At 41.0% G+C, this 23,976-nt stretch overlaps 1 protein-coding gene across 1 annotated transcript in view; it reads right to left on the reverse strand.

Annotated features, from left to right (window-relative positions):
- Window positions 1-23,976, reverse strand: part of TAOK1 (TAO kinase 1) — a 73,550-nt gene that overhangs the window by 21,481 nt on the left and 28,093 nt on the right. Inside the window, exons 2-12 of the mRNA XM_063341830.1 lie at window positions 20,235-20,461; window positions 15,734-15,805; window positions 12,661-12,762; window positions 11,254-11,299; window positions 10,241-10,337; window positions 9,353-9,466; window positions 8,482-8,573; window positions 5,854-5,947; window positions 4,389-4,470; window positions 2,248-2,415; window positions 1,171-1,374 (exon numbers count right to left, since the gene is read on the reverse strand). Coding sequence (XP_063197900.1) covers window positions 1,171-1,374; window positions 2,248-2,415; window positions 4,389-4,470; window positions 5,854-5,947; window positions 8,482-8,573; window positions 9,353-9,466; window positions 10,241-10,337; window positions 11,254-11,299; window positions 12,661-12,762; window positions 15,734-15,805; window positions 20,235-20,366 — 1,203 coding nt within the window. The 5' untranslated portion in view covers window positions 20,367-20,461. The remainder of the gene's footprint in view (window positions 1-1,170; window positions 1,375-2,247; window positions 2,416-4,388; window positions 4,471-5,853; window positions 5,948-8,481; window positions 8,574-9,352; window positions 9,467-10,240; window positions 10,338-11,253; window positions 11,300-12,660; window positions 12,763-15,733; window positions 15,806-20,234; window positions 20,462-23,976) is intronic.

Below are 23,976 nucleotides of genomic sequence, written 5' to 3' on the forward strand. Positions count from 1 at the left end.
TATTTTGGTCTGGTTCGAAAGACATTTAAAAGGAAGAAAACCCATTGTACATTCAGCAGCCCTGAAAGATGCTCCTGCCCATAAGCCGGACGAAGGAACGTACTGCAACAAGAGCTCTGATGTAGGATCCTTGCTTTTGGAAATTTCATTGCGCATTTTTATTACTAGGAGGAAAATTACTAATTAAAGCTGAAAATGAGAAAAATAAATGGAAAACTGAAAACTGAGTTAAACAGTTTACTTCAACAAAACATAAAAGCGATAAAGTAGATTATATCAAGTCAAAAAGAAAAAAAACAACGTCTTTGTAACCCTGAAAGACAGAGGAAGATTTTCATTACAGCCACTACAGAAATACCTCAAAGCAAATTTTAAAATTTGTCATGGTGTATTCCACATTCTTATTTTGAGTTTGTCATTCATCGCAGAGCGATTAGCAGTTAGATATGATATACTAATTAACTCCCCGAGGAAATACCTGTGTCTTTGTTGCATATCTGGGCAAAGAACAAAACATTCTAACCACATCTATCATTAGCTAGGGAAACGTTACTGGTTTGAGACGGGGTGTGATAACCCCTCCGCAGCACGAGCAGCACGGTTCGGAGGGCTGCTCCCCAGTTTATCCTTCCTTGCGCAAAAGTAAAGCTGGGAAAGTGGTTTCACAGCTTGCCATGGCCAGAGGGCTGCATTTCTTTTTCTGTGTATTTTCATTCATTAATCAAATATTTGAATCAATTGCTAGGACGCTGGGTGCTTCAGGAACAGATTTCAATCACTACTGAGGGTCCTATATTTAAGAATTCGCTAAGTAGGACATAAAAAAGGGGAACTCTCACATCCTTTTGTCCCATGAAGCAGTGCTCTCCCAGTTAAGGACATCCACTAAACAAACCTATTCACATACTGCCACTCTGGCTCCTCACGGTAAAGCAAATTGTTTTTGAAACAATGCAACTTGTAGAATAATTTTTAGGGTATCAACAGAAATAAATTATTTTTACAGCAACCTTCCGAAGTTTCCAGCACACATTAATGTATTGGGACACAAAATTTAAACCTGCAGATAACGATTTAGGGCAGGAAACACTCGACTTTTTGTCATTGTACCAACCAAATCCACTCCCATTTTACACCTTCAAAGTCATCCAGTAAAAACCCAATGCTTACCGGCTTTAAATGAATGACAGAGCTATTTGACATCACGGTGTGGTCCCCCTCCATCATATCCAGCTCGCTCTTATCATCCGAGGCATCTGGAAGACTGTTAACACTACTGCTTTGGCTACTGGCACTGATAGACATACTAGGAATGGACTGATTACTTCCGACACTATTCACTGTTCCTGTCCTGCCGACACCATGATCTTGCTCCTAGGAGAAAGGAATTATTATGAAAATCCAAATCCATAACAGTTGTATCTGTGGACATTACCAAGTGAAACGTTCATTCCATTCCTTTCTAAAGGCATCTACCTGCCATGTCACGGCAGTTTCCACCCTCCAGGCATTGCCACGAAACATTTCTCTTGTGGGATGCTGGGGAGAGAAAGAATCAACCTTGTCAAGATTAACTGGCTGATGTCAGATTCTTTTCAACAGCGAGCCTGTTAACAAGCTGAACTCTATCATGTATCAGCAGCAGCGTGTCACCAGAAACTGTTCTGACACCTGCATCATCTGAGCGCTCAGCTGGGACCCTGCACCTCGCACGGGTCCTTTCTGTACATGAGAGAACTGCAATTCAGCGTCTCAATTTCTGCATGGTGATTGCAGCATGCAACCCAAAAAAGACAAATTAATTTCCCTGATGACTTTTTTTTTTTAAAAAAAAAAAATCAAGTACAAATTTCTCTATCTTATACTCCGCACAACATTCTCCAGACAAAACTAGAAGACTGTCAAGCGCCTTGTACATATGGTCAGAATAGAGATTAACTGCAGTTGCTGAAAGCGTCCTCATGAAGCCTCATAAATAGGCAAAGAAAGCCAGGATTTACAGAACTGGAAGCTAACTGTTCAAGCACGAACACACGGCACAGCTTCTTGCCATGTGCCACTAGGCATCTACCCGGTTTGTCCCTGTTTGTGCCTTGAGGTAGCGTTATTCCCAGCACAGAGAGGAAGACGGTGTTTACAACCAGGTGTGTAAAGAGCCTCCATTCGTTTTAGCAATATCTGAGCTGTGGTTATTTAAATGACAACATCGTTTTCTGGTTCAGTGATGACATCCAAAGTTTCTCTCACCTCCTCCTCCTCCTGTGTTTCGACTGCAGGGCCATTGTGCGCCTCCTGGAAGAGGAGCTTCTTCATTTTACGATACTGCAGGTTGTCCAGTTCTCTCACTGCATCCTTTGTTCTCTGAATCAAGTCTATTAACACTGTTTCGGGCCGCTCCCGAAGAACAAACATGTGCTGTAGAACACACAAATAGGTGAGTGACTTCTTATGCCTCCAGTGCAGATGCTCTGAGCGTGAAATTATGAGCTCTAGTTGGGTTTGTCAGCCCTCTTCCCTGCACACAGGAGGAGAATACCATCACAGCTTACATTGGAACTATTTTTAGACTTCACGATCCAGATAGATTTCAGAATGATTGCTTTCTGATGGGAGACACCCACCAAAAAGTAACGATGTAAAAAACCCATAAATGGTATTTCGTGTACCATGAAAACAGGCTCAGTTTAAACCTAGACTTCTTTGGAAGTTGGGGTATTTAGAGACATTATCTACTTGTGGTTTAGAGAGGGAAGAGCAACAAATACCATATAAATAATAAAGGTGCTATACTGGTTAAGTATCTCTAACCAAATGTTAATTAACTCATGAGCTAACTCTCACTATAAAACCCTTTTCCATGTTTAGAAAAGCTCGAGAATCAAATATTCGGCATACAGCTCTGAGCCATAAAATAGGCTGTGAACCTTCAAGCCTGGTCCCAGAGCAGTTAGCCATGTTATGCTCTTTTTTTTTTTCTTTCTTTTTTTTTTTTTTTTTTTTTTTTTTGGAGATATTCGCTGCATTCCACTGCAAAAGTGAAATCTTGCCTATGGATGTCAGAAGCAGCTTTTGCAGTCTCCAGATGCAATGTGCTGTGCAAGCATGAGTCATTATTAACACCACCGCTAGTTTCATTTTGTTCCTTAGGAGAACTGCACTGCCATTTCCAACGTGTCACATTCTCTACCTGTCCCTGTAAAGTGGCATGCAGCTGTTTCAGACTATAGATATGGAAGGAATACATTCACAAACGTTTAATTTCCATCAATGTTCTCTTTAATTGCAGCGCATTGCTCAAAATAAAACCAATCTGCAGAATTCTGAAATGGCAGGACTACACACCCACACCAAAACCTTTACTGGATAATTGCATTTACTTTCTGAATGCAGTTTTAGAAGAGGCAAAAGTCCTCAGAGACACATGCAAAAAGGTGATGGTAAAATCTTCATAAATACCACCCATTTCCCAGTAACGCAAAATTTTGGGAAAAATCGCTGTTTAGCACAAACACGGCCAGGATAAAAATCCCCAAAAATAATGTCACGAGCACTGTCAAGAGAATGACAAGTTAGCAAAATTCTGAATGCCACCTGATGCCACAAAGGAAATCCATCAAAGTCACTCTTAAAATAAAGCAACCGTACACCTAACACCTAACTTATACGTGAGTTGCATTCACTTAGGAACACGTCACCTTTTTGCAAGAACCTACCACATCGGCTTTGTTTCCAGGCAAGAGCAAGGAAAATCAAGTATCTGCAGCATACAGGGGCACCAATGAAGAAAAAAAAAAAAAGGCTAAGAAATAAAGCAGGAGAAAATCTGCAGATGGATGAGGCTTACTCATGCCAAGGAAAAGTATGGGGAAGAAAAACTGCTTTCCTCTGCCCCCTTTCCCCCAGGGATACTATTAGAACAGCGATTTTCAGTTCTACGGGTAAAGTTCCCAGGTGATGGGAGAGGATAAAATGCCTTTAGGGGTATATATAGCATAGAATAAAGAGGGAAGTAACGAAAGGTATTTGTTAACTAATGCATGACAGCTCTGTCAGGATTAATTAAAATCACTGGAAGGATAGACCGAGCTTAAGAAACTGAAACTCTCAACAAGTTGATGGTCATCCAGTGTCACTTGCCAAGGTGTCCTTTTATGATGACACAAGGCTGGCTTGGAAGAGTCACCTGGGGAGCTGCCCGAGACACTGCAAAGGAGCCAGCACTACCATCTCGGCACACCCCACAGCACCCTCAGCTCAAAGGTGTGAGGGATAACGGGCAGAGAACATCGTTAACCGTAACCTAGTACAGTAGGTGAGAAAGAAGAACATCACAGAGCATGGCCCCTTTTTAATACCATGTGGAAAAGAAAGAGGACAAGCAAGCCAACCTTCAGAAGCTCCTCCGATGTAGGCCTGTCTTGAGGAATTTTCTGGAGGCAAGAATCTACGAAGTTGCGAAAATAATCAGACCTGTGGCAAGGAAAGTGAAAAAAACCCCAAACATCTGAGTTAACCACCCAGTTTTGTTTTCAAAGTTCACTAAAGAATCAAGACATTCACATTTAGTGATAGTAGAGCCAGGAGAAACCACACAGACCCAGAACTTCACGTTACAGCCTCTGACACCCCTAGTAAAGCCAAAGCCCACCACTACTACTAGGCAGATCCCTTTAACCTCAGCTTCCAAACAAAATGTTTCATCATAAGAATGCAAAAATATGGGCCAACTCAAGAGGAAGGCAAGTTCGGTGTAAAGGCAGACACCCACATATCTCAGTGCGAGCATCAACCCTGTCAAATTCTGTATTGCACAAACTCTCCAAGGTCTAATCAGAGCCCCTGCCCCGTTCCACCTCTATGCGCAGATGTTTCATCCCCAAACACACAATTCCTGAAATGCCTCCGGCCCCTCAGACACAACTTCCACTCTCTTGTGCAGTCTGTCACAAGGAAGACTTGAGGTCATGTTTTTTTTCAGTAACTTCTCTCCTTCTGTAAGCTAAAATTCTGTATTTCGCCCTGTCTTTCTCTGAACACAATTTTCAGAAGGGCAGATTTATAACCTGCAAACTGCAGCCCATCAGTTCTACAGGTTTTATTTCTTTCCTCCCCTTCCCACCATGTAATGGGGGGAGTTTGCTACTGCAATTTTTCAGTAAATTAAATTATTACATTTTTTGGTCAGAAAAATGCATAAAATGAATTGCATGTTTTGTCAAGCACCAGGGTGTGAAACGGCCTAACCAGAAAAATCTCAGAAGTAGAAAAAAAATTCCAAAAGTAAGGTACAATGCATTATGTCAGAGGCCTAGGACTACGGCTCAGAAAAATATAATTAGGAAGTTTTTAACTTTTGGAGTTAGTTTACTGTGTTTGCTGTTTCAAAAGACAGTTGTTGGGCTGGGAGGCACAAAACGTTACTACTGTGCTTTTTTCTTCTGAAGTTTCTGTCACAAACACTTGCCACACACAAGCGGTGTCTTCACCTTGCGAAGAAATACTTCAACAAAACAAGATTTCGGAATTGACAGCATGCTGTGTGATTAAAAACCGCTAAACTCCACATTTTTGACCAGCCTGGGAGCTTCAAGAGTTTACTGACCCATGAAATGAATTTTTTACAGGATCTTATATGTTCTTCCAGCAGCATGTCCTGTTTCTACTACATTTTAGAGTCTAAAATGCATATTTAGTAATCGGTCAATTTTGTATATAAAATGTATAGCAAACCTAATAAGAACCTTCCAGCTCACATCCTCCCGACAGGAATCCAGCCATTTCAAGAACTCGGCATGACAAAGCACTCCATTTACAGCAATTCCCTACAACATTCCTCCCCCCCGTAATACTCACCATTCATTAGACTGTAGTGTAGGGGATTCATTCTGCGCTATGTGGTATAAGGCACTCATTGCGTTCATATTAAACAAAGGAGGCTTCCTTTCCGCTACACACAAAAGAAAACAATTTTAATATAGGGAGACAGTCTCGTGTTTTTGCTCTTTTTTCAGTTTACATGCCTTTAAAAAGAAAACCGCATCAGCAGAATCACTACTGCCTGAACACGGAACCCCAGACCAACCCTGCAATCAGACAGATATGTTGGCGTATGTCCTATACCATTGCAGAAGATGAAAGCACTTTGAAGATCAAATGTCTTGTCCTCTCAAGCTTTTAAATTACGTGGTTTATCATAGTGGAGTTCTCTGACTCATTTTAATGTACTAAAATAAGAGCAAGTTAACAGTAAGCTCTATACTCCGTGTTTAGTTACTAAACATTCTTAGTTTCATACCCCCCCCCCTTTTCTTTTTTAAATGACAGTTGCTAAAAAGCAAACAAATATTGAATTCTAACAGGACAGCAGTGATGAAGAAAAAGCCGGTTACAAGAACCATCAAATCACACTTAACTGACTAAGCACAAGGGCAGGAAGTCAGTAACAGGCCAACTCTTTATACTATTTTAAGAGTTGCATTCTCTTTGGCTCTTCTCTCTCTCTTTCAAGCTTGTGTTACTCTTATAGACTGACACAGCATGAAAGCTTAATGAGGAAGGAGATGATCTCACTGTAACAACAAAATTGAAGCTTCATCAGAATGTTTATGGGATAAACCTATAAAGCTCAGCCTTGCCATAAACATTCCAGACAAGCTGGTCAGGCCACGAGGACGTTCCTGCACTAGTGAAAATTGCAACAGAAGAACTTTCCTTCCTGAAAAAAAACAAACAAGGAAAAAATAATGCCAGCTCTCTTATTCTGCTTTTCAATTTTGAGTCGAATACTAGCAGTAAGTGATGTATCAGAGATCACGGTTCACTCATCGCTACCACAGGACGGACTAAGCCCTACGAATTCCTCAGAACCGGTAAATTGCGGAGTTAAGCCTTTCCTCAAATGTAGCACTTTACCTTCTCTAATCTGTCAGATAACCAGTTGCTGCTATTGAGGATCAGACTGATTATCCATTAAACTATTTTAACTGACCCCTTAAAGTATTTTAACTGATCATCCTCCCTAGCTTTTTCCCCTCGTAACTCACCTGAGTAAAATAGAAATCTTCAGGAAACGCTGAGACTGAGCCCTCAATGAGTCTCTTTCTAAGTCTATTTGAGAAGACTACCAGACGTCTCATTTTTCTGCTTTCTTCCCAGGCTTATTCAAACCAAAGCGACTGAGATAACCGCACCGACCCAGCCTACCAACACTCCACCGCCCTGACCTAGGCTCACCTCCCAGCACGCCAGAAGCCGTAGACGAAGCCTAACGCTTCGTATTGCAAAAACGCAGCATGCAGGAAGGCACCGGGGGGTGTGGTGGCCATGAGCTCACTGCATTCCTGGAGCCCTGCAGCCGGCCAAGTCTCCTTAACTCCATTCGGAGCAGGATTCTGTCATGACAGTCACACCCCTTCAACTCGCTTTATATTGGCAACCAAAAAAATCTCTGCTCTGAAGAAAGAATCTATTTCATGTCCTGGAAGAAAATGAAGTTGACAGTTTGGAATGCCAGACAGCATTTTTAGCTAAACTGTGCAGTTCACATGGATTAGCGTGTTCCCGAGAGCTCTCGCTGCCCGGCTGGGCTGCTCCTCCACTGAGGCCGGTTTGGAGTACGAGCGATGAGAAGTGACAAGGATGGTAGGACAGCCTCAGGTGCCACGAGCAGCACTGAACCTCACCATCCTGAGAAAAACTTACGGCTAGGTGCTTCCAGAGAGCTGGATCCTGACTAAAATCTGAGTGGTGCTGTGCACGGTGTTGTGCTTCAGCAAGTGTATTTTTGTCCCAAGAAAACACTACACGTTAAATTTAAATAGAATGCCATACAAACACAGTCCTCCTAAACTGACGTCCTGCTTAAAGGAGTCTTTGTAATGGCAGTGCTTTCATTTCTTTGGGGTTTGATTTATAGGTTACCACTTCAAAACTGCATTATTTCATATCTTTTTCTTTTTTTTTTTAATTAGACTTTCCAGCCAAGTCTATTCACAAATGACAACATACACTGAATATAACTTTGAAGCTCTCCACTTACCCCAAACGTCATTACTGCAGGACTTGTTAATATACCTTCAGTTTTCATGCAAACAATATCAACTTATACCACTAAATATATTTTCACACTGGCACTTTCAATGGTTTGTTTCTAGAGCTGTTCAGCAAATAGACTGGTTTTCAGTTCACAAGTCAACTGCCTCTCCCACAGAACGCAAACGCCTTTAGTGATGCAGCTTGGCTATTTTCTTTGTCTGGATAACCCTTTTTCGCTGGGTAATGCAAACACCAGTTCAATAAACATCAAATTGGAGACTCGGTCTTGAATTCTAGACAGCACATTTAGCTCTTTTCTCTAAAATTCAAGTCCCAGAGAAATGAGCACAGGGAAGGAAGCGTAGATCTTCCACACTGTAACTCAGCTGACCAAGTCCTAGGCATTAAATAACTCCATTTTATATTTTTTCAAAGAAAATAACTTACCTAACTCAATACAGGTAATTCCAAGAGACCAAACATCTACTTTGCCATCATACTGCCCTTCATCCATGGCTAAAATCACTTCTGGGGCCATCCTAAAATAGGAAATCAGTGCTGAGAATTCCGGGCAATGGAACACATTATCATCATCGGTATCTCAATGAAACAGGCTGTTTCGCTGATTTCAGCTACCATAAATAAATCATTCCCCAAGATATCAGGCACGAGCATGGGATACTGGGAACAAAGACCAGGCACCCACACTAGCAGGAGCCTATAGAGAGGCTGCGCGATGTTCTCCTGTGCTTTGCCCAGCTCTCCATTTATGAGTATCACCACCTTCTCGCCCTCCCATATTTCCAATAGTTTGGCCAACTCTGGTGAAATAATTATAGCATGCAGTTGTGTAAACACCACACACTAGGTGTAAGAGATCAAAAGCATACAAGGGATCTGCAAAGGGTTTTGTTCAATGAACCTGGCTTTTCCTATGAAAGAAAAAACACTTCAGTTATTTCAACAACCAGACGCGGTGAGAACATACGAATTGTTAAAACCACTGGGGGGAGTGATTAAAATATATTACAGATGATTCAATCCCACCTCTACCACTTAAAGTCAGGGTAAGTAGAACAACAAAATATTTTTACTACTTTTTGTGAACTACGACGAGTACAAGGATTCATAGTTTCTCAAAGTCAGAGCCTAATTACTATTTAATCTTTTTTTGCAAAGTACATTTTATAGTACATTTTACTACTACCACAACCGGAAGATTACAAAGCTAGCTCCAATAAAGCCCAAGTATATTAAATACCCAATAAATTATTCTTTTATTTCACAAAGCCAGAAATGCGTAAAACTCTTGGCTTACCAATATGGCGTCCCCACAAATGAGTTGGCAGGAGATGCTATGGAAGCAGACCCAAAGTCAGCAAGTTTCACCTGTCCTGGCTCTGTCAGCAGGATGTTTCCTGCCTTGATATCTCTGGTTATAGAATACAAATGTCAGTGTTATTCCTCTCCAAAAACGAAAACCTTCCATAGGACTGACTACAAAACACGCCAGTATTGACACGTTCAAGCTGCAGAATACCCTCATTTTCTCCAAATACAAACTCTTTAAACGTTAACAGCTTAACGTGGCCCTTGATCTTAGAATCTAGTTTGTCTTAAAAATCAACTTAAAATGGCACACCTGCATAAGCTTCACGTACAGTTCAGAAAAACCTTGTGAACCAACTATGTCCTTGATAAACGTTTTTCAGAAAATCCTAATAATGTAACTATTGAAATCCTTCATCCTATTAAAACGCAGCAGGTACTTCAAACACAAAGAACATTTGCATCCCATACTTACTGTGTGCTTCTCAACATGTGTGTTCGCGTAAAAATAATTTTTTCAAGTATTAGCGCTTCCCCCCGCCCCAGCAATCTTTGCCTTGCTCAAAGCTATTTAGGTGAACTCAGCCTGCCTTACTATTCGCTGCTGCAAGGGAACGATCAGCATCGTCTCAATAGTGAAAAGCTTAGCAAATTCAAAGCAATTCTGCAGAAACGAACACCAGCTGTAAGAGACGGCGCGGAGAGAGATGCACATCTTGCTAGTATCCGACTACTATAAATCACTAGTTTGGGAGCATACGGACACGGCAAAAAAACCCCCCTCTGCTTACAAATATTAAATTTGGGATGAAGGGGATACAATCAACAAAGTAAATTACCTGTAAGCGTGTGAGACAGCAAAAGTATAACCACTTACCTATGGATCATATTGTGAGAATGCAAGTATGCTAATCCCTGGAGAGCACCATGGGTAATTGCTGCTATTTCCACTTCTTGCAATGGCTTTTTATGAACTTAGGGAAAGAATTTATTTGAAATTCAATATTAAAGAAAACAATGCAGTTTGCAGCATGCAAGTGAGTACTGTAAACAATGTAAACAGAGAGAAAACACCAAAACTTCCCTTTTACTAGGTTCAGCACGAGAAGCAAATGTAAAAATAGTTCACAGCGCAGAGCACATTCTATAATCAGATGTAATCTTCTAACTGTAAAATGCCAGCTATTTACTACCAAAAAGAGACTACTTTGCAACCATAGGCTACATTTCTCTCAGTTCTGTGACCATTCTCCCAAATACCTATTTGAGACTCAATATTCAATTTTCCATTAGTGACGCTAAATCCCAAACCCTAGAACTTTACGACAATTCACACATGAATAAATAAACTGTAGCAATACAGATGACTCTCCAGCAGCTCAGCCTTTTGTCCTGAAAGGCTTCTGGCAAGGAAAGGAGACGAACAACTTACTGGCCACACATACATCTTCAAAGAAAGTTCACTTCAAGAAGCCTGATAGAAAAACGACCATTTAACAAAAGACCTCATCAAGCAAAACCCTAATACTGCTGCAGTGCTATTTTAGTCAACAGGCCTCCAGTTGTTAGTAAGCATTAGCATCAACAGCAAGGGTTTTCAGAAATAAATCTTGAAGTGCCGTGACAGGAGAACCTAAAACTCAGAAGAAAATAAATAGCTGACTGACAACTTTAAAATAACATGAACCAAGGAGAAACCAGGCACCTAGGAAAGCCGATATTCTACAGAAAAACCATTAGAGCTATGCAAGAATTTGAAAAACTGCAACTGTTCACACACACTCTGCCCTCAACTAAAACTATATACTCCAGGACAATTCTGTGATACTGTAACTTCCTACTTCAATACTATATTTCTGACTTTCAATCAAATAAACATGCGTGACATACCTTCTAGTAAGTCTGATGCTGATCCTAAACAATATTCCATAACAAGCTGTATGGGAAGAAATCCAAATAGTTGTTAGAAAATCTCTAATAGCAAATGGAAGTTTTCTAGGTATCTATGGAGAAAGCTAGAATTTCTATGGCAAAATCTATAAATAATCCCTGGTGCGTACAATACAGACTGCCAAAACAAAACAAGTATTGCTTGGAACGTAAGGGCCACTGACCCCCCCACAAGGACAGCTCTAACTGGAATTAGCATAACCTTCCTGTGTAAGATACCAAGCAACAAAACTTGTAAGGAAGGCAAAAGCATATTCACAATCAGTTATGTATTGTATTACATATCTTATTTTACAGGCATGTACTTAACAGGAACGTTAAATTGTACTTAACAAGCTTATCAGAGTATTAAAGGGCTATTTAGGGATTTACTTAAGATTTTGTCGCAGTCAGATTTCAAAAAAAGAAACTAAAACTTTGTCCTACAGATTTACTGATGCTAACACGAGCGGTACTTACAATTTAAGCTATTAGTTCAAAAATATGATTTCTTTAGTATATCACACTACATAAACTTTGTCAATGAGAGGTGCTACATCACATTTTTCATTTGACAAAATGCTTCCGCTGCATGGCCAATCACATCTATTCCTACACACGCATTTTTAGGCACGCCAAGTCAAATAAACCAAATTTAGTTTGGCAGGTTTGGGTTTTTTTGTTTGTTTAAATCGAATGTTTGAAATTAACGAGGAAATGACAGCCAGAGATAAAATCAGCTAGTTGGTTTTGTCACCTGAACACACACACAAAAACGACAGCAGAAGTAAACAATAGACAGCAGAAGAACTTAGCGAAATCAAAGAAATACTAATGACTCAAAATATACTTTAATTACAATTATCAGCAGCATTTCTAACCTATTCCTTTAAAGTACAACTGAACTGAACTTCTGGAACATATTCAGTCATCCTGTAAGGTACTGCACCATTAACACTCAGTGGCACACCAAACGCATGAAGTGACCCGCAAGTATCTAATAAAGCTGCCATTCTTGCCTCCCAGGCGGTACAAGTGAAACTCTCACCTTTCCTTACAGCAAGAAAAGGGTTGGATACATTTGTTGAGCCCCCCACCTCCTCCATTATTATTTATTTCAAACACTGCATCAAGCTAAATGCACCAGAACAGCACAATCGCCTTACTCCGCAAGGGAAAGGGAAAATTTCCCTAAATCTTGTTTCCAAAAACTACGTTCCGTTTTGCTGAGCATCTGTGAAGTCCTTGGCTATTCTCATCAGAGTTTGTGCAATGCAAGTGTTCAGGTGCCTCTCAAAAGCCAGCTGGAGATATTTTAAAGCGCCCCTAAGCAAGGCAAGAGACGCACAGAGCGCAGCAGATGCTTACCCATGCTGTATGCTCCCGCAAATAGCAGCCTTTGTATTCTATACTGTTAGGGTGTTTTATTCTTTGGAGGAACTTGACTTCCTTAATAATATCCTGCCATTTCTGTAAAAAATAAAAGGAAAAGAAAGACTTTACAACACTGTTACCCTTTTTTCGGTTGTTGTTAAGTTAGTATGTCAGTTAATTATTTTAAGAGGCAAAACCATCACAAGGTTCCAAATCAAAATAAACTTTCATCAACGCCATGATGTTCACTGCTTAACGCCTCAAGAGATCTAAAAATAAGAACTTGATCGATTAGGCTGTATGGGAAGGCTCTAAGGATCTCTCATCAACGTAATACTATATATTTATATATATGCATAGGATGTATCGGTAAACAGTTAATATCTGAGCAAGTCCTCATAAAAGAAGCAATCCTTTTTTAAGGGACATAATTTCTGTTGTCAAATCAAACATGCATCCCAACCTGAGAGAGATGTGGACAGTAAGTGTCCTTCAGCAGGATCAGTTGTCTCTCACTTAACTCTTGTAGGTATAAAGACCTATCCCTTCTAATAACTACATTACACCGGATGAGACTCCATTTATCAAACGCCATATATCTGACTACCTTCTTGATAATGTTTCTCCGCAACTAGTTTAGTTTTTACAAGGACAGATTTAAAATGAGTTACCTAATAGATAAGGGAAAGGTTCTGCAGGAGGAAAAGAATAAACAGATAAAACAAAATCCAAGTTTATAACACGGGAACCTCTGTCAGTGCAACTTTAAAGTACAGAAGAGGCCAAAACGTCATGTTCCACTGTGTGCCTAGACACTGCCATTACTCCCCTCGGAGGAAATCGCCAAGTCCTCCCATTTGCTGCACATCCACAGCTCCTCAGGCAAGGGAGGCAAAAGCTTGTAAGCGCAACAGGGTAACTACAACTACCGGAAAAACTCTTCAAAAACAAATGCAGTAGCTGAAACCATTGAAGTATGCAGACATCAACACGACAGTGTTGACACTGAAAATGTTTTTGAGAAAGCATATCAGTTCTCAAGTGAATCAGAGGGAGAGAAACCTCACCCAACACCAAAAGGTTCAAAAGCTGTTTTTCAGGTCCTGTTAATCTCCCAGCACACGCTTCTCCAGGTGCATGTACGTGGCCAGAGGGACAGAGGTCCCATATACCCAAATGCTTTGGAAAACATGTACAACAACCAAATCCTCCTCAATAAAAAATTTAGGGTTATTGAATCAAGCGAAACCAGGGAACACAGTAGCCACAACCGGGGCAGCTTATTGACTAAGCATTTCTCAACGCCAGAAACTTCATGAGAATGACACTAGTGCTGCTATACGAACATAAACTCTCTCACTCACATCCTGGTTCCAGTTCAAGAATGACTTCAATGCCTTTTACCTTTAGCTTCAAAGGCTTTGAGGTACTAAGCTATAAAAACCAAACCAAGAAACCATCACGCTAAACGTCTATATTGGGAAGAGAGAGGTGATACATTAGTCAAGGCGTATTCATGATTTCCTGTGTAAAAAAAAAAAGCTTCAAGATCACATTAAGAGCACAGCGCTACATATTTCAAAGGTTTTTAATGTATTTTTAAAATAGAATATGTCCTTATTTTAGAAAATGATTGTTCCCACCAATGATAAAATCTTGTTATGAAACCAAAGTAAATATAAATGATAAAAGAATGCCCTTAATCAGTTTTCTTTCCATCGGCTAGATCATTAACTCTAGCAAACTTCTGAACAAAACAAGTAAATATAGAAGTAAAATAGAAAGTGTTTTAATCCTGGTCTTATTACTTTCTTCAAAATAAAGAAACATATGCATTGAAGACAAACAAAAGCTATTTCTGAAGCATGCACAGTTTGTTTCATTCATGTGAATAGAGTATTTATAGCTCACAGTAATTAAAACAGTAGGACAAATAGTAAGTACAAATTATTCTTTCATCAGTACACAGTTAAACAAGTCACCGCAGTGACAAAATAGAAACACACATAGCAAATTTAACTATGAAGCTGGAATTTAGGACTGCTGGAGAGACACCGCCACCTCTACCTCCTACACAGACACATACACGCAGGAAGGAATAGCTCAGCTCCTTGGAGCGCAGAAGATCAATACATAAAAGGCAGGCATAGAGAGCAACGAGTTGTTAGTCAAACTCATCGGAGCAAGACCGCTTCCGAGACGGGAATATAGAGAATGGAGGGAGGGAACCATAAATGCCTTGAACAACACGGTTACAATAAATACTTCTATTGAAAAGTCACACCATGATTTGATAGATGTCGTTTAGCAGAAATAATACCAAATCAGCTGCTCGTGTCATGTTGGGTTTTTCAAGATTCTGTATTAGCACTTAAACATTTCAAGTATAAAATCAATTATCTCTGTTAAGCATCCTACGGAAAAAGCACACATCTGGGGTGGCCATGAAAACACTTAACGTTTAAATCTCAGAGGCCTACTTTTACAGTCCTCTCTGCAAAGACTGCCTTAATCCCCAGCTCTGGCAGTTCTTCCCTAATTATGCTGCTGTTCGGATTTTCACACTCATTCATTCACTGCTGTTTTGCTTTTGTTTTAGCTCCTCATCAGCACAGTCATTCCAGGGAAGGATGCATTCTGCCTTACTACTCTGTATAAGCAAGATTCCCTCTGAATCTTTCACTACTGCATCCACTGCTACTATTGCTTTGTCCAGAAGCAACACGGTTATTTTAAAAGGGACTTAAAATGGAACATTTAAGGGCAACAAGACATACTAACAGACAAAACTACTCGTTTTCATTTTCTTTTTTGCTTTCTAGAGATTTATGTAGTTCCATAAGAGCCCCTTCTGTCTGGAAGCAGTTTTATCCACCTTCTCCAGGAGCAGATTAGGCAGAAATACACTGTGAACAGTAAACTAATTTGTTTTGTTTACACAGTACCCTCATTCACCTTTACAGTTATAGGAAGGATCTCTCTTGTTGTAACCCAAGCTAATTAAAATCATCCCACATAATAAGTATTTGCAATGGTCAATATTTAATAAGCAACATGTTCTACATACCTCATTGGACTGCTTCCCACTATATGACATTTTCTTGATGGCCACCACTTCATTGGTGCGCACATCACGTGCCTGTAACATGAAAACATGATGCATCAGTTTCTTCAGATCATGATTCCCCATAAGACATAAATCAAACACACTCATAAAAAAAAATAATCTTTAACCATTAGTTAGCTTTTGCAGAGAGTTAAACTAAAATATCTTTCAAAGGGTCTGACTGCTGCATCTATTAGAAATGTCCTTCTGAAGTTAAAGATCACCCTCCTCTCTGTGAGACAAGGTACGACATTTTTCCATGCTCAGCATCCAGCAAGTCTCTGCAGGAGTCGAGTACCGTCACTTCTAAACTAAAAATCACAGCTTATAAAAGTGGCCCTGATTCAAGTAGAAAGGATTTTCCCTCTATCAACTTCTCTCCCTGCCCAGGTCCGTTCCCGACAAAACAGAAGCCAGGCTCAGCCCCCTCCTTCCATTCCAAACATAAGCAAAGATGTCACAGGACACGCAGGAGATACCCGCTCCAGACACCGGCGGCTTTCTCCCCAGTGCTCCCACAAATTACCTATTGTGTCTTAAAGGCAGGCGGATGATATAGAGAGAGACGGCAGCGACCTCAGAGACCCATCTTCAGATTCCTATTCAGACTTTCACTTTCTCAACCCAATAATGTTATTATTTCCACTGCACAATAAATGCCCGTGGTTTTTCACACTTCAGAGGCAGACTTCCTGCCTTCAGACAGCAACAATCCAAGATAAGACTAGACAAGAAGTTGTGTTTAATTTAGCACCAAAGCAACGGCTCATTCACCCTGGCAGGAGAAGAGGCGGCGTTGCTCCCCCTCGCAGGCAGGATGGCTCCAGACCAGACCCCAGGATTTCAGCAGCAGGGGACGGTGCTGGAGGAAAAGACCCCCGAGTCCCTCTGATAAGAATAATCAACTTGGATATGGAGCCAAATGAGATAAATCAAAATAACGTGCACCACAGCATTCACTGATGAAAATGATGATTTTACATATATTTGTGCTATGAAGCACAGCCTCTCAAAACATGGATTAATGAAGTACTGGGACTCTGCCTTTTACATAAAGGTTTTTCAGTCATGTTTTAATTCTGCCGTTCATTAAAGAGATTCCCAGAATTCCCTGTCAATCTTTATTTCAACCAGTTATAAGCTTGAACCCATACTATTTTTAGTTTTCTTTCAGTTTGAGAGGATCTTTCCTATTGCTCGCTGATATTACAGTACATCTAAGGTTGGGGAGGGACGTGAATATTTTTGGTTTTGAGACAAGAAAGGAAGAATAAAATTCTGTCTCCTAGATCTTGACTAATTAGAGACAATGTCTGAAACATTCCAATCAGTGAAGAACTGCAATAAAACAGGCAAGCAAAATACTAGAGTAGAGCAGAAGGAACACAGCTCTAACAAAAGAGTGGGTTATTCTTCTGCTCCATCTGCAGCGTTCCAGTGTAGTAGGCTTCCTGTGTCAAGCGAAAGCTATTATTACACTGCAGAGCAGGGAGTAGGGTAAGGATAACACCAAACTGATTCAGAGGTGCCAGACTTGCAGTTTCTAAGAAACTAAAACCATGAGGTGAACCAGCAAAATTCATGTCAATTATGAAAGGAAAGGAAAAAAAAAAAAAAAAAGATATTTTCTGCCACTGCAGGATGTAACAGAAACAAAGAAACAGACAAGAGTGAACACACTTAGGCAGTTATCATGCAAGATAAATATGTCACATCTTCTCAGGACCAGTGCTAAAAGGAAGGAAAGGTAGGTACAACCAACAACAAAAGACTAAATTGCATTTTAAAAAAAAGGTAGGGGAAAATTTCAGAATTATATGGATTTTCCTACTTGTTAATTACTCCCACATCTATTTATCATCAACATTTTTGGCCCAGGCTGCATGCAATGAAAGCAGACTCGGGGGGGGGGGGGGGGGGGGGGGGGGGCTATGTATTGGAAAACCCAAGCAAATAACCCTTGATTGCGTTTGCCTAACGCCTGCGGTCCCTCATCGCGAGAGACACAGAGCCACCACAGCTGACACCCCTTGAATGGTACAACCATGGAGTTTCATTCGCTTTTTTTATAGTTTCCCTGTGATCTTGAATAATTGAAAAAAGACAGCTCCCAGACAAGAGCCACGAGGGTGTTACAAGGCCGGCTAACTCAAACAATCCAAATGAACGAAGCTCGTTTTATGGCAGACATTGATGCGCGTGTATCCTGCTTTCCTCCGAAAACTCCATACGAAGGATCAACATCTGGTGACCAGAGTAATTTCAGCAGTGACACAAGCAAAGCATGAGCAAAGGAAAGGTGGAGTATGTCATCGGCTTTGGTAATATGCTTTTAAGCAGTTATTAACTATAATCCAATATTACTTTGATTGGAGAAAGTTTAATTGTTTGCATTAGCAAAAATCAAAATCTTGTTAAAGAAACATAAGTGAAGTTTTTTCCTTAGCTTTATAGAGGAGTAAAGGACCCAAGACATACGCTCCTCTACCTTAATTCTTTATGTTTATTTAATTTGCACTGAAATTCTCCCTCCATGTTGTCTTCCCCATCTTTTGGATTTATGTTTGAGTTATGGAGTATTACAGATTCAACATCTTAGACCTGCTGCTAGTAAAAAAAGATACCATAATATAACTCAAAACTTAACAGGTTTAAACTTTGTAACACAGAAATAGCAACAGCGCATCTTCTTTGTTGGAAACTTTCTCTCTAGTTGTCAAAGCCCCCAAAAGGCTGTAGCGCAGGGCACTGCTTATGCTTGTCCTTTTGCAAGCCCCAAATTAGATGTACTTTCTGTCAAAGAAGCACAATCCAAACACTATCAAGTAATCACACTCCTTAGTGAATAAATACCAACCTATAATGAATTGGTAGTCTAAAATGGTGGGGGGGGGGAAGAGAAAGAAAGGCCTAGAAATTAATGACCTCTTAACTTTTGATCTTGCAGAAGGAGCTGGTAATGGGCAATCAGCCCTTACAACTCCAAGCAGTCTACAAACGCTTCTGGATCATAGAATCATAGAATCTTCATGGTTGGAAAGGACCTTTAAGATCATCGAGTCCAACCAAACACCCTACAATCTCTGCCACTAGAGCATGCCCTGAAGTGCCACATCTAGACGTTTCTTAAAACACCTCTAGGGATGGTGACTCCACCACCTCCCTGGGCAGGCTGTTCCAGTGCCTGACCACTCTTTCAGTAAAGTAATTCCTCCTAATATCTAACCTAAACCCCCCCATGTTTGGGGATGTTTCGGATGATGTTTGGATCCCCACGTTTGGGGATGTTTCGGATGATGTTTGGCATGCTGTTAACCCACAGCTCACAGGATACCTTAGCTGTATGCTGGTTTTCCATACCCGTGTGGTCCAGGCACACCTCTAGAAGGTACATCATTCCTGAAAAACTTCAGTGCTATTTCCACACAGCAGTAAGACGGATTTGTCAGTTCCCTCCTTTTATATCCGCTCTTTAAGCAAAGGGAGTAAATGACACGAAGCAAGGGCCGCAGGTGAGTATGGTTTCGTTAGAAAACACTTCCTCCCCCAGATCTGTTCCCAGACAGTGGCAGCTCATAGTTTTAAGCAGGGAACAAAATTAAGAAGCTTTTCCTAATTAGTTCATCTGTGCTGCATTAAATTTGTGCTGGAAGGTTCCCAACGTGGTCTGCTGCAATTATTAACAATGAATAGGCATCTCATAAAATACTGACACAAATGGCTTTCTGAAGGAAAACTGGCAGGTTTGGCCACACCTCCTATAATTATAAATGTGAAAAGGTTGTCTGAGGAAAATGTTTTTTTAATGAAGGTCTCGCAGTACGCACTTTGGTTACCATACAGCAACCTGCAAATGAGGTTACCATGAGACATCCCACCTCCAGTTGAGCTATACAAGCAGTCTGGGAAAAATTCTGCTGTCCAGACGTTCCTGTCAAATAAGTTTTATGCAGATGAATACTGGGATTTCTTGCCTGCAGTAGGGAAGGATGTGATAGGACAAATGACAACAAAAGCACCAACATTCAGGTGTCAAACACAAAGAATGGCTTTAAGGGAGCCTGAGGGTACGCAGGAGGGGAGAGAGAACTCAATTTCTCTCAAGGGACAAGAGATGATAAGGAGACAATCAGACCAAGAGAACTGCATTGCCAGTCAGAATCAATGGAGCAGAAGTCCACGTTTTAATTTGCAGATAAATCCCACGATGCATCTAAAAGCACCAGTCAAGGGACACACTTCCAGTTTTTCTTTTCAGTTTGTACGCAAACACCTTACAGATACTGTGAGCCTGTGAATGGACCGAGACTGTACAGGCACAAGAAAACATCTCTGCCCCAAACAGCATATAAAAAGATTCACAGTGGTTTCTTTTCCTCGATATGTACAAAAGAAGTCTACGTTCACAGCTTACAGGTAAAAAGAGATACAGCTAAAATTCACAAGTCACGGAGATACTTACAAAATAAACTGCTCCAAAGCTTCCATGGCCAATCTCTCGGAGGTCTGTGAAGAGCTTTTCTGGATCTTCTTTGAAGAAGAGCTCTGCGATTTCTGGGTCCTTCAGGCTGCCCGCTCGGCTGGTTGATGGCATCCTGCTGGGCAGTTAGCCGACCGACTATCTGGGTTTAAAGTGCTGCCTCAACCCTTGGTTCATCTGTATGAATGGAGCCTCTTCAGCATGGATTACTGCAAGAAAAAGATTGCAATCCTTCATTGATTATCCTCTTCGCAAAGAGCCAGAAACAAAGCTACAGCAGAGCAGGGTCCACTTCTTCCAGAGCGAGCATCCCTGTTGCCTGAAGCAACGCAATCTGTCTGCTGGTATAATGTCACAGGCCCACTGTGACCCCAGTCAAACATTTCTATGGAACACAAACCAAAACACAAAGTGAGACACATTCCTTGCTCCAGCATCTGCTCAGTCACCTATAGAGCAGCCAAGAGAATCTCTCTGACCCACAGCAGTCACCAGGTTGTCACTAGCGAGCCCGTATTACCTTGACACCCTCCCCCTGAGGAGTTACACACACTATGTCTTCAAGTAGTGTTTAAACTTTGTGCAGCGGATGACACAATTGCATATATATATATGTGTGTGTGTGTGTATATATATATATGATCTTTGCAAGACAAGATATACGGTACAAGTATGATGCGTACAAACCACCACTGCCATTTATTAATCTGTATTTACATTTTTTAAATTCAGCTCAGTATTTTTTTCCTTCTGCAATTGTCCTCCAGTTAAGAAGGTGCTGGTGACCAATTTTTACTCGTTTCAGCACGCACATGGAGACTCCTCTAAAGCTTCTCCTTCCACAACTAAATCAGCCATGGTCTCTTCTGTTTTTTTTCTCTTATCTAAATTCATTATTTTTATCTTAAAGTGCCCATTCTTCAGGGCCTTATTCACAACCCTCTTCTTTAGAAGAACAGCATCCAGAACAGGAGACACCCACTTCCACACACGACGCATGTCTTCTACTCTGCTAAAGCAGATGCAACCACACACTTTAATCGTGATATCACACGATACAGTCTTCTACAATAGCCCACTGGCAAACTCCTCCTTCAGAGGAACTTGCAACTTCAGGTGCCATTGGGAAAGTAAGCAGCCTTTTCTGCTTGCATGTGCATTTGCTTTCATTTACTCAAAGTGTCTTGGAATCTACCCAGAATAAAAGTATACTGTCTAGTTGTGCTAAAAATCTTACCGTATCTCTACAACAGGTGAAGCCAAACAACCATTACAAATAAAATGCCTTTTTTTTTTCCCCCCATGTCTCCTCTCAATTCCCTGTAAATGGTCACCAATAAAAATAATTCCGTATCACAGGCAAACAGCTAATCACACAGCTCACTTCTTCCCCCAAATCCCTGTCTGCTCAAGACTTCTGCTTTTTTTAATTCATTTTTCTTGTCAAATTTGTTTTCAAAAGAAGTTTTACGTCTTCATAATGGAAAAAAAGACAATAAACCCGAGTTTAACCAGTGTATCAGAAGGCCCTATCCCTGTCCATTTTCCCTCCTTTTCTGGACATTATAACACCACCTTTCTCCAAACCTCAGGATCATCAATGAATCATTTGTTTTCCCCTCCCTGAGGAGCAATTCCTACCAGGATGGAAAAAGACATACTCCTGTAAGTTTACGCTCAGTGGTACTCTTCTCTAGACAGTTGCACCATGTGAAAGTGCCACAGACTGCCGGCTCCTTGTTAGTTCAACAAACTGCCAGCATCGCTACGAGGAGAGCAGGATTGCGCGAGAGACAGCCAGGACATACCTACTTGTAAAGTCTTCAAGAGTCTCCAGTTTTTGCAATGAAGACATGCGTGGGAGAGAGAACGCAGGGAAGGGAAGCAAAATCCAGCATTTTCATAGCTTTCCTCCAAGCAGTCAGCATTCAGAAAGACTTATAACCCAAAACATATTTCCCCTCTCAGGGGCTAAGGAAAAACTGACACACACACACACAAACACATATACACAGAAAATATTCATCTGTTCACCGCTCTGCTATACTGCACGAGTGAGCGCGCACACACACATTTTGTATTGATGCAGGATCACTACAGCAGCCTTCGAAGCAGGCGGCATCAGCACAGGAGATACCCAGCTGCCGATGAAGCCGAGCGAGATGCACAGGAACGGGACTGCGATATCTCCACCTTCCGTTGCATAACGCGGTAACGAATACCGTGTGGGAAGGGAAATAATTAGCTTCAATTCAGCTCATACCTGAAGCATGCTACATTTATGAAGACTGGAAGAAGAGTTGGGTTTTTTGTTATTTTTCTTTCAAATAAGCCAACAATATTCCACTTGATTCCAGCTCTAACAAGCACATAACACTGAAAGACAACTGTTTCACATTTACAGCCCCCGACGAAACAATAGACAAAAAGCATCAGTCAGAAAAGCGAGAGAAAGGAGCTGGGGGAAGGGAGCTGATAACCAGAGCACACTCAGTATTATTGAAGGAATGTTTCTTGGATCGACGGTAATGATGTCATGTTCCATCTTTTAAGAAGCATCAGATTCTTACAAAAAGGACATTGTTGTTCAAAAGCAACTGCTGCAATCCCAGAATGCCCTTTTCCCTACATCTGTTAGTCAGAGGGGCTAGGCTTGGATAAACCTGCTAATATGGCCAAAAGTCACATGTCCCCGTGAGCGAGCGTGCGTGTGAGACCGGAGCCAGGAGAAAAGCCCTGCGCACACACAGCTGAGATGGATTACGGCCTTTTCCCCCTCCCCACCTACCCCCATGCCAAACCAGCCACTAGACTCCTTCTTGGCATCCTTTCTGAGCATGCCTCTGAAATGTCATCAACAGGCAACACTTTTTACTGCTGCTAAAACTCTTCCCAGGCTCACTGACGATACAGGCAGGAGTGGTACGGGGCTGGGCTACCACGCTGACGGAATTCCTATGGCACATTGGAGCAGAACTCCTCATCTACCGTGATACACCTTAAAATACAGCTTCCCCCCACCTTAATACTGAGAGCACAGAGACAAAATTAATTGTCTTTATTCTTGGAAATAATTGCTGCCTTGAAATGCATGAGAATAAAAACATTAAGTATTGAAACCTATTTAACAGAACAGTCACAAAAGTGTATGTGACGCTACACTTATCATTTGATCTGCTTAGATGGAACAATAAAATGCATTAATGTAAATTCCATCCATAAGAAAGCTTTACAGTGTCTCACTTACTAAAGTGCTCCCATTTTTTTTATGGATGCTACAATATTAAATTCCTTCAGTCTTTTTTTTTTACCCAGACAACACGTGCTGCCTGCCAAAGCCCGATAGTGCCAGCAGCCGAGATGCTCTGCCTCCTGCCTTGCAATAATGACACCTGAGCACTTTGGGGAAATGAAAGTGAAGTCAGGAGAAGTGGCATGCAACGTGGTTATTGCATTATTTTAAATGTATTAAAAATACAGATGAGCCTTAGGATCAAAAAAACCCCTGCAACTAAACTGCACTGAAAATTAAATCATATACCAGCAGACAGCTGGTTTTCTAAATTACGGTCAAGTTGCACTTACATATTTTACCTTCTTCCACCGATGCACTCTCTTTATTACAGATTTTTGGATCAGTGCAGCTATACTGTTAAACACAACTGCTCCCAGTGGATGGGACCAATCATCTCACCTTAACAGCTCAGATCAGGTGGCCGGATCC

This window comes from Chroicocephalus ridibundus, chromosome 7 (assembly GCF_963924245.1).
Source record: "Chroicocephalus ridibundus chromosome 7, bChrRid1.1, whole genome shotgun sequence".
In the NCBI taxonomy this organism is placed as follows: Eukaryota; Metazoa; Chordata; class Aves; order Charadriiformes; family Laridae; genus Chroicocephalus; species Chroicocephalus ridibundus.